This window comes from Rhododendron vialii, chromosome 10a (assembly GCF_030253575.1).
Source record: "Rhododendron vialii isolate Sample 1 chromosome 10a, ASM3025357v1".
Lineage (NCBI taxonomy): Eukaryota > Viridiplantae > Streptophyta > Magnoliopsida > Ericales > Ericaceae > Rhododendron > Rhododendron vialii.
This window is the reverse complement of record NC_080566.1, coordinates 30,446,422-30,457,866: the sequence shown is the minus strand read 5'-3', so window position 1 is coordinate 30,457,866 and position 11,445 is coordinate 30,446,422. Positions and strand designations below refer to the sequence as shown.

Sequence of the window (11,445 nt, the reverse complement as noted above, 5' to 3'; positions counted from 1 at the left end):
AAAGGGAAGGAGGGGAAGAGGTTGTCTTGTTTCCATAAGTTTGCTTATTTTCTTTTGGTTGCACAGTTGTATGCTGGGCACATCCTGTTGCAACCAGAGCTTGTTGTTCTTGTCCATTTCTTTGCCAAAGAAGCTGATCCTCGAGCCTTAAAGGAGATGGTTAGTGTATATGCATACTCTCTCTCTCTCTCTCTCTCTCTCTCTCTCTCTCTCTCTCTCTCTCTCTCTCTCACACACACACACACACACACACACACAATCTAAAGAATTACTGTGTTTGTTTAGATGACCTTGTTAATCATCTACTCTCGTTTTTTGCTATCTAATTCAGAATTCCATTTTGTCTTTTAAAATTTGCTACCCTCCCAACCGCCTTAATCTACTGTTCGCAACCGCCGAGTTTTTCAACAGGACCCGTCAGTTTTGAGACTGCGGATTGATTGCATTTGAAAGAATATCAAGTATGGGTTGGTTGGAAAAGACAACCATCAAAAGGTTTGACACTAAAGATTCAACAGGCATTGTTGTTTGAGAAAATCCATGAATGCTCAATAAAAACTACCATATCATGTAGCTTCCAACTTTTCCCTGACTATTAGTGGCAATCTAGTCTTTTGTTAATTGAGCCATCAGATCCCCATCCCTTCTCAACGGGATAAAAAGACTAGCCAAATAATCTTCATGTTCCGTGCTCAGATCAGATTCATACCACTTTAATGCATCCCACCATTCCTCCTCTCCTTTAATTACCTTAAAATCTGTACTCGAAACTTCCATGGTAGAGAGCTTTTCGAGCTTTGGGCAATAAAAGATTACCATCCTCTCTAAATTTGGAGCAATGCGTAGGCTGCCGGAGATGCTGACCAGTTCTGGCAGCTCAAGAAGAGAAATCTTCTTCAAGCTCCGGAGAAAAAGGCCTAGCTCTGAGTCGGAACTTTTGAGACTCACAAGGCTGCCGATGTTTGGACAGTCTTCAACTACAAGCTCTTCCAAGTTTGTGAGATTAATAAGCATGTCGACTGTGAAAAGGGTAGTCAAATTGGGGCATGTATGCAAAGCCAAGGACTTTAGATTGGACAAAGACCCTCTACCAACTGGCCCTTTCCAAATGCACTCCATATTCTTCATGTACCGAATAATCAATCTCTCTAGAGATCCAAGTACGATTGCTTCGTCAAAATACTCGAAATCTTCAGATTCACCCCTACCATCTTTTCCTTGATTAAACTGTTCGGAGTCAATGATGGTCCGAAACTCATTACATTCCATCACCAAGCAAAACTTCACTTCAGTCATATTTGTATGCCCGAACTCAGATAGGCTCTTAGCGGTCCAATGGCGCTGTAGGAAAAAAGCATTGGCATGTTCAAGTACGTCGGTAACTCCATTTGGTATGCGATTTCCATTTAAATACTTCAAGCCTTTCTCCAGTTTCTCCCGACTATCGAATTCCTCTTTAACATCATTGGGTAAACGGGAAATGAAGTGCTCTTCGTGACGGCCGACTGTAAATCTGAAGTTTGCCAAACCTGGAAATCTCAAAGTGAGTTCTTCCAATGGTTCAGCGGTGGGTAAATACAATTGCAGGGTCTTCAACTCCTTTAAGCTACGTAGATCATCCACAATAGCTTCTACTTCGACATCCCAGGGTCACATCAATGATTAACTCAATCAAGCTGGAGAGATATGACAAAACCCTCCTTGGAATCACTGTTTGATTTGCATATCCATAGAATGACACTTTCAAGCACGTCAAGTTAACTAGCTTGGCAATCTCCTTTGGCAGACGCAGAATTTCAGTCCCTTCAAGATCAAGCACCTCAAGATTCGCGAGTTCTCCAATTTCAGGTGGTAGTTCCATTAGAAGCTCACAGCTTCTCAAAAACAATTTTTGTAGTGCTACTAATCTGGAAATAGACTGCGGCAAAGACTTAATCTCAGTATACGACAAATCAAGCACGTGGAGGATAGAAAAGTGGTGAGATATTATTGTTGGAGTAACTTCCATCGGATCACAGTTCAATTCTTCTGATTCTCTTGGGTCTGAAGGAGTTTCCTCCAACTCTCCCAACAAGTAAAATGACTCTGTGACGTCATTCAAGGATTCCTCGTCTTCTACCTCTCCCAATTTGTCAACCAATTCCTCCATGGACAACGTACCTTCTTGGTTATAATGTGAGGCAGAAGGAGAGGATTGAGCAGAAGAAGGAGGAGGTTGAAGAGTCCAGCCATTGGGTACCACGAGGGGGGGTTGGTTGTAGTACACCACACATGGGCTTTCATGGTTGTGCATTCCATCGTACGTTGTTATCACGTAGCTTGGATCCTCGCCGTCCCTTTCCACCCTCTTCTTCACGTTGCAGCCGCCGCGTGCACATTTGTAGTAATTCCTGTTCATAATTGTGCGTTTTATTTTCCTTTCAGTTTGGCTGTTTAGTACAAATAAAACATACAACACTAGTGCGAAAATTAAGCATTTCATATGTTGGGAACTGATACAATGCACACCTCTATTTGTTGGGATCTGTTGGGTATGTACGGTGTGCCCCCTTTCATGCATAACATTTTAATAAAGTTGATAAAATTCATAACATCAACTTCGAATTCTCAACTTTTGCAAAAAATAATAAACATTAAAAAAAAAATCATAGCACAAATTCATAACATGGGTGCATATGGGACACATCCAAATGCGGGTGTGTCTTATAGCATTTCCCTTCCAGGTTTGAACCTGATAAGGCCTATTTCCCAATTTGTTCGTCTTTATCAACTTTTTGTCACCACTTCATATAACCATGTGATCTTCATTTTTGCTGACTTCGATTTATGTGACAAAAAGTCTAATAGTCTCATCTCGTATCTTGAATGTACATCTACAATCAAAAGGGACAACAACAAAATAGTTGATTTATGGTCTCCTCAACACTTCATCTATATAACTACATTTCATCGCATTTTGATCATTTTTTGATGATTATAATTGGAAACGACACCGTGTGAAAAAAAAAGGGAGGAGGTGGTCTTGGTTTTCGGGATCTTTGCTGCTTTAATCTGGCTCTTTTGGCGAAGCAAGGGTGGCGAGCTGCTAAGGGGAGGACGTTGTCTTCTACACAGAATTCTCAAGGCCAAGTACTTTCCGAATGGCTCTTTTCTTTCAGCAAGAGAAGGTTCGAATCCATCTTGGACTTGGAGAAGCATATTAGAAGGGAGAAAGATTACTAATATGGGTTTGCGGTAGAGGATTGGAATGGGGGATAGGGTTGTTATTGATAGGGACCAATGGCTCCCAAAATCTGAACCTACGGTTCTGGCTGGTGTTAAAGAAGAGGGGATAGGGAGGAAAGTCCAGTTTCCCATAGAACCCCATAAGGAAGATCTGGTTAGGGAGCTTTTCAGCGCGGAGGAGAGCCAGCTAATTCATTCCATTCCCCTGCCAAATATCCAATAGAAGACAAGATTATTTGGTACTTTTCCATGGATGGGAACTATACGGTCAAATCGGGGTACGAATCGGCTATGTTGGGTAGAAGGGCTGCGGGTGAATCGCAACAGACAACAAATGAAGAAAGTGTGGAATGGAGTATGGTCGCTTCGGACACAGGGAAGGTTCAGCATTTTATATGGAAGGTGCTCAGAGACATCGTGCCAGTCAAGGAGGCTCTCCATAAACGCAGGTTAACTTCTGATATCCTTTGCCCTTTGTGTAAAATGGAGAAGGAGTCTATCATTCATTTATTGGTGAGGTGTGATTTTACTCAAATGGTTTGGCATATTACTCCTTTTCGTTAGATATGAGATCCATTCCTAGAGAATCTCTGATTGATTGGTGGATATGTATGTTAGAAAAGTGGAAGGATAAAGAGGACGCAAGGAGTTTCTGGACTGGAGTGTGTTACATTATTTAGAGAATATGGCTAAGCCGAAATAAAGCAGTTTTTAATGATCATTTTGAGAGGCCTGACGTGGTTTGCCAAGCAGCAATTAGAGATGAAGTAGAATTCTTGGCCGTGCAAGATGAGAGGTAGTCGTGAGGATGGGATTCGACAGGAACAAATGTTATAATCTCAATTTTGATGGTGGCATGGATAAGCACAGGGGGCGATGTGGTATGGGAATGGTCATTCGCAACTGGAACGGGAAATTCGTTGTGGCAAAGGCAGTTGGGAGGCAGCATTTGACTGATTCGTTAGTGGTAGGGGCGATGGCAGCAAGGGATGGGCTTCTGTTTGCAAGAGAGCTCGGGCTGGAAGCAATTATTGTTGAAGGGGATTCGCAACAGTTGGTACAGTGGGTACAAAGGCGTAAGGAAGACCATCAGGGGGTTGAGGTGATAGTAGCGGACATCTTACACCTTCTAGATGGGTTTGAGCAGTAATGGGGTTGCCCATAGTATCGCTCAAAAAGCCGGTAATTGGGTTGCCCATAATATCGCTCAAAAAGCAGTGAGAGGTCAGGTATTTTTTACGTGGGAGTTTAGGCCTTCAGGGTGGCTTCCTTCCTCTCTTCAAGGGCATGGAAACCCTTTTTTATGTATTTTTTTTTTTGCTACTTTTGTTTTCTATCTATAAAAATCACAGTCCTATCGATTGAGAAAAACAAATTACAAGGGAATCGGTAATATAGCCTGATGATAGACTTTACACTAATATTGCAAAACTCATTAATGTAACCTATAGACAAGAAAAGTGGCTAATGAAATGCATGTTCACAAGTTGGATGAATGGTATGCCCTAAGTCACATATATAATCTCCGTGCGGGTGCATTAGTGGAAGGGTGAAAGTCTTGGAAACACATTCCAAACTACCAAAATTCACGAGAAAGGATTAAGTGCGTGAGCGTAGTGCGAGAATTGAGAGCATGAGCGTAAAATATTTGAAGGATTATTGGACGGTATGCCCAAGGAACAATAGACCTAAGAACTACTGTATGATTAAAGAAGCATTAATTAATCTTTACTTTCAAATCCGTCACCTTAATAAATTAAAATAAAAACCATATTTGTACCCAACGCCAAAAATGTTAGGTTATTAAATTTGTAAACCCAACTGCATGCATCATAAAACTAACGGTTTAGTCGCCATTATTGATCTTTTTTGTTTCATATATACACACTTTTTTTACATTTCCAAACATGTGCACTGGTTTTGGATAACTGATCTATGTCGGCCGCTATTATAATGGGCGCGATCCGAATAGCAGCTTATTCACCAGCTTTATGCTTGTTAGGTAGCATTTGTTGGGGGCATTAGCCTGTTGGTTTTTGTTTCGGGCCTTTCGGCATTTTTGGGTTGTTTGGAGTCTGTTTGGGTGTTGGCGTCTTTTGGTTGGGAAACGTTTGGTTTGATTTGGGGATTGATGCTTGTGGTAATGGTCGTGAAGGCCGCGCTTGGCAGTTCAAGATTCTGGTGGTGCTTGGTGAATTTAGGTTGTGTTCGGCGCTTGACGGTTTGGTCTAATTGCTTGCTGGATTTTGGTAGTGGTAGCTTATGGATGTGATTTTGCGTTTGGTAACCTTTTCAGTTTTTTGTTTTCAAGAAACTAAAAATAGAAATAGGTTTATGTTTTCATAAAACAAGAAACATGTTTGGTAATATTTATGTTTCTCAAAAAAAAAAAAAAAAAGAGAACACATTTTTGTAGTTTCAATAGTTTACAAAAACTCTAAAAAAGTACTCCCTCCGTCCCTTTTTTAGAGTCCAGTATTCTATTTTGGGCTGTCCTTTAATAAGTGTCCATTTTGTAAAGTTAGTGAGTAAAAATTGGTGCATTGTCTATTTTGTCCCTAAAAGTAGATTTCTTTTTGAAAAGTAAGTGAGTAGAAGTGTAATGATGATGGGTAAATAGGGAAAGTGGAAGAAAAAGTTGATGTGAAAAGTATAATGATGATGTCTTTTTAATAAGTTGGAGTTACGAAGCAGAACATTTAAAAATGGACGGAGGGAGTATATGAAAAACAAAAACTAAAAACTGAAAACTGATTGTTAGGTTTTCAGTAGTTTATGTCTCAATAACCACGGTGACGTTTTTTTCTGCATTTTCTCTACCGATTTATGCACTATAGTTGGTCTATCGACCATCTAGTTGCATGAGGAGTTTTCCGTACATAGTGCTCTCCATCTAGGGTGCTAGAGTTACTTGGTTGGTTTCGGTCAACTTCTGTAAGAAGCCTCATCAAGAGTTCCCCGACAAATTGACCGTCTGATCAATTTATCTTTGGATGTATCCTTCATTTGATTTTGATGTTTTATTTTGTCTTTAATGTGTGTATTTTGTCTTTTACTAGTTGTAATAGATACACATGTCACACAGTAAGTTGTATTTCATTAATCTACAAGAAATTAAAGTATTTGAGACAAGAATTTAGGGACCAAATTAGTTTGGTGTGGAAAAGGGCAGATTTGGGAACCAAAAGTTGGGGTAGGTTTTTACCAACCATACTAAAGTTTGTCAATAAAAAACCCCCTAAAAGCATCCGCATCAGTCTTAGCTAATTTTGAACCAAATTAATTCTCAAAAACCATTTTTCTACTTTAGCTATTTAATTTTTCACAATTACACAACATCGAACTCTTTACTCGCACTTTCTACCATATTTTTTAATATTAAGACTAGCATGTGTAGTGCAATAAAAAATATTAAAATAACCGTAAACATTAAAATAAGCTTGAACAGAGAAATAAAAAAAACATTAAAATACTAGTAGCAAATGAATAGTTGCTCGGGACTTTGCACTTGGCACGACAGCATTTGTGGAAATTTAGTTAAAGTAAAGAGCCACGAATGAGGTTGATGAAGGGGTATTTTTAGGGGTTAGTTTGCTACTTCAGTTTAGAGGAGGGAGTAGAGAGGGAGGTGTGGATGTTGAGATCGATGTTGAGCATCAATAGCATCAGGCTTGTTAAAAATCTCTTCTCGTCAAAGTAACGAGCAAATGTCCCAAATTTGTGAGGTAATCAGACTCACTTGAGGCCCTCTTTTTTTGGTGAAAGTACACGGAGACCTTTCAAATTATGTCATTTTTCTATGGGGACCCTCTAAAGTTTAAAATCGCTCATACAGACCCCTTCAATTATATGAAATGAAAAATTGGCTAACTCTATTAACGAAATTAGGCAAAATGATGATTATACCCCTAAAAAATCTCCCACAATGACCCCCTCATTTATAAAAATTGTCTACGTAGACCCTTTCATCTTAACAGTCTTTTTTACAGAAGAGTGTTGATTGGTTAACGGTTATAATTGAGAGAATTTGTATGGGCAATTTTAAATGCTAGGGGGTTTCTGTGGAAAAAAGTGATAGATAAGAATTTTCCATGTCCGTTCATCTTCTTCTTTTTTTGAAGTTGCGACAGTCACTCGTTTTATGAAAAGAGCTCCTGTTCACTTGCTATTTATTTAATGTTTTACTTTTCATTTGAAACTCTCTTCGTATCTTGAGCTGCTAGTTGGGATGATTTCCGGATAAAAGATAGGGCCTCTTTGGTACCAGGCAAGAAAAACTTGATTTTTATTTTTATTTTTTCGGGGCCATTACGGGTCTTACAAAAATGATTCAAACTACAAGTTATTCTTAAAATATTTTTTATGAGTTCTTAAAAAAATAGCTCAATCCGATATCGGTAAGAATTGTTTCGAAAGACTGGCGAGGGAGAGCGATCAAAGTGGGTTTCTTCTGCTAGTTGCCAAAGTGACAAGAGAGGGAAAAAAAGGGCAGATAAGACTGCACGGATTTGACCAGCAAGGGCAATATCGTGAAACCAAATCTATCCATCTATTAATACAGCGAGCTTCCATTAAGGGATCCCTTAACTTAGCACCTCATGAGTTTGACATTATTCCCAATTATATTTTGATAATATAAACCGTTCAATGTATTTAAAACGTGATTTTAAGGGTACACGCGAGAAATCGGCATGACTGGAGAGGGCTTGATCCGAGCAGCTTTTTGTAAAAACGCTATAAATGCATTTTTATGAAAAACTGTTCGGATCAAGTCCTTTCCGGCAATATTTTTTGTTGGTATCTCATGGAAACCTTTAAAATCACGTTTTGATCTCATTGAGCAATTCAAATCATCAAAATTCGATCGGGAAATGAAAAATCATTAACTTAACTCAAGAAGGGATCTCTCATTGGAAGGGGACCGTCTATCAATATACTATAGAAATATGTTTGAACCCCAACAAGCCTTTAAACCCCAATTCTTAATTTCTTGGACTTTTCACTTCTTCTTCTTTTTTATAAAATAAAAGAGAAGGAGAGAAATGTGGGGAAGTGAGAGAGAGAGAGAGAGAGAGAGAGATGACTCAGAGGAGGGGGAAATGTGGGAGAGGGAGGGAGGGAGGGAGAAAAAATTATTCTATTCTACTGGGTGCCGTCACGTGGTATTATAAATTCATTTTTCATTACATGTTTTTCAGTGAATATATTGAGACCAATACTATCGTGTATCGAATAAGAAATTGAATAAAATATTAAATTGTCTTTTTTATCGACTAGTGTTTTTCCTCTCGCTCTCCAAGTGATGACTGGAAGCCGGCTAGTACTGAAACATGAAACTAGCTATCTCATCTCACTTGAGCTACTCATCCACTCTACGACAGCTTGAACGTGACTTTTATGCTTTTTTCTCTTCTTTTGTTTTTAAGAGAAGGATATATGTGAATTCTGGATTTCGATATCTACTAGATTATGTAGTACATATAAATATATATGTTAGAAATTCAATAAAAACCGAATGTAATTTTAGACTACTAACAAATTAATACTCCTACTGCCCCGTTGATAACAGTTGTCGTATTTTTGGTGAAATAAAATTACTTATCCAAAAATGGGGTTTTTAGAGGTCGGTCCTTTCTTTAAATTTTGATTTTATCTCAACCCTGAATATAATATTTTTATTTAATCTTTTTAAAGTAGTTCTTACTCATTAATTCAGACAAAAATACCCTCATCTATGAGAACTTTGGCTATGAAAACTGACTATGAGAATTGTGTCTATGAGAATTGGCGATGAGAACTGTGTTTATGAGAAATGTAGTTATATGAACTGGCTATGTGAATTGAAAAATATACAGTTCACATAGTCTTACCACACACTAAAATACACATTTCTTATAGAAAATACATAGTTCTCATAAAAAAATACACAGTTCTTATAAACAATTCTCATGGACAATACACAGTTCTCATATAAAAATACACAATTCTCAAAGAAAATACACAGTTCTCATGGATAATATACAGTTCTCATAAAAAATCCAGAATTCTCATAGACAGTTCTCTTGGAAAAATACAAAGTTCTCATAAAAAATACAAAGTTCTCATAAAAAAATACATAGTTTTCATAGAAAATACACACACGAACAAAAATATATGAAAATAACTCAGGATTCACATAACCGAAACACTTCCAATTTGAAAGTATTATCAATTAGAAAATATAGATAATTACGAAAACACGGGTACAAACAAATCTCACCTCATCTAATAATTGCAATACGCAACAAAAAAAGATCAAGTAAAATCTTTATACCCTGCATGTAAGCCACATACCCAGGCACCCTAATTGTGGTATGCCAACTATCATTGCCTTTGAATACTATAGTACTGCAAAAATAAAAAAAATCTTTTCGAGAAGAGAGGACTTGAAGTCGGAGCGAGAGACGCCGTCAGTGACCTTGGGATTACGGATCGTTGACGATCAGCGACCGCTTGATCTTCTAGTGGCTTCTACTTTCGATAACTTTGAATCCCAGAGAGAAGGCGACCGCTTGATCTTCTAGTGGCTTCTACTTTCGGTAACTTTGAAGGCCAGGGAGAAGGCGACGCCGCCAAATTAGCGGAGAACGCAGATCAGGGAACGAGGACGGCGTCGGCATCATCATCGACGGTGCCGGCGTCGGGGTGGTGGTAGTGGGGTGTTTCCCTCTCTCTCTCTAGATTTTTGGAATGAAAAAGGAGAGATCGTTGAGATTATATCGTCTCGGTTGAGCTCGGGGCAAAAAACAAACTAGTCATGACATAACATATCCGAATGTACACAAATTCGGGAATAATATTCAGGGTTGGAATCAAACCGAGCCTAAAAAGAGAGATCCACCTCTAATTTTCAAAAAAAAAAAAATGAATAAATACTCCGGTTCAAATATTGAACTTAACCAATACGAAATAATAAAGTAAAAGCTAAACCAGAAAGATATATATCAATTATTTGTTACGGTCATGATAAATGATAGTAATTGAGTAATTACGGAGGAGTATATTGTTTACCTTGGATATGGGCTGTTCTTAACCATCTTCTTCCCATACTTTCTCCACTGGAATCCGTCGTCCATTACCTCTAAATCAGATTTCGTTCTGAAAGCAACCCTACTCCCCGCTTGATCCGCCTTGCGTTTCCTCGCCCCGTTTTTATTCCTGCATCGAATCAAAGCACAAAAGAAAAACTTAAGTTTTTGAGTCGTATGTACCCTCGATAAACATTGTGTTTCCGATATCGTCGCGTAACAATGAATGCTTTATTTGGTTTGTGATTTGAGTAGTGTTTTTAAAAAATGAGTGGAGAGAGAAATAAGAGTAATGATTGGAGAGAGAGGTAAAAAATAGAGAAAGATAGAGTGAGAAATTAGAGTAATAATTGAAAAGTTAGAAAGAGAAATGAGAGTAATAATTGAGTTGAAAAATATTTTTTGAATAAAGTTGTGAAGTGAACAAGGCAGAAATGTAAGTAGATCATATATATTTGGCTGAGAATGATTTGATCACGTGCATGTTACTCTGTGTCGATGACGAAACGCCGACGGATTCGATAGATCCGTCGATGACATTATCAGAGAAAGCCATGTTCTCTGGCGAAAAACCTTCTTCTGAGCCGTCATCAGGCAGGAGAAAATCGAAGACATCGAACTCCGGCAACGCATCAAAGTTATCGGAGAAATGAGTGTCACAAGGGTTAGGGTTTTGAGGGTGATGGTGGTCATCGAAGACATCGAACTCCGGCAACGCATCAAAGTTATCGGAGAAATGAGTGTCACAAGGGTTAGGGTTTTGAGGGTGATGGTGGTCATGATCCATTGTTAGAGAGAGAGAGAGAGTGTGTGAGCGTTTAGGTGTGCGTTTCGTTTAATGTAGTGTTTATAGTGATTTGGGCTGCACCTTCATGGACGTTTTCCTGGCAGATACAATGAAGATGCTAGACACTGCCATGTGTTGTGACTTGATTGGACATAAGGATGTCATCGAGTAACGTTTGTCCATTTCGTGGTAGCTGCAGGATTTTATCTCAGCAGTGACAAAAATGTATGCACAAATTTTGCATACAAAAAAGTACTCCATAGAAATTGATGATATTTACTTTGCTTGAAAATGTATCGGACCTAATTTATTTTTATTTGTTCAGCTATATGATCTATTTACTCACAAATTTCAGTAAATTTTCAT

General features: G+C 38.4%; 1 protein-coding gene across 1 annotated transcript; it reads right to left on the bottom strand.

The window, feature by feature from the left end:
• Positions 1-294: 294 nt before the first annotated feature.
• On the bottom strand, positions 295-11,079 carry LOC131303113 (uncharacterized). Its single transcript, XM_058329906.1, has 3 exons — positions 10,775-11,079; positions 10,276-10,521; positions 295-2,390 (listed from the first exon to the last, which is right to left on the bottom strand). Exons 1-3 carry the CDS (start codon positions 11,077-11,079, stop codon positions 1,616-1,618), a joined length of 1,326 nt encoding a protein of 441 aa, XP_058185889.1. The 3' UTR covers positions 295-1,615.
• Between the last annotated feature and the right edge of the window lie 366 nt (positions 11,080-11,445).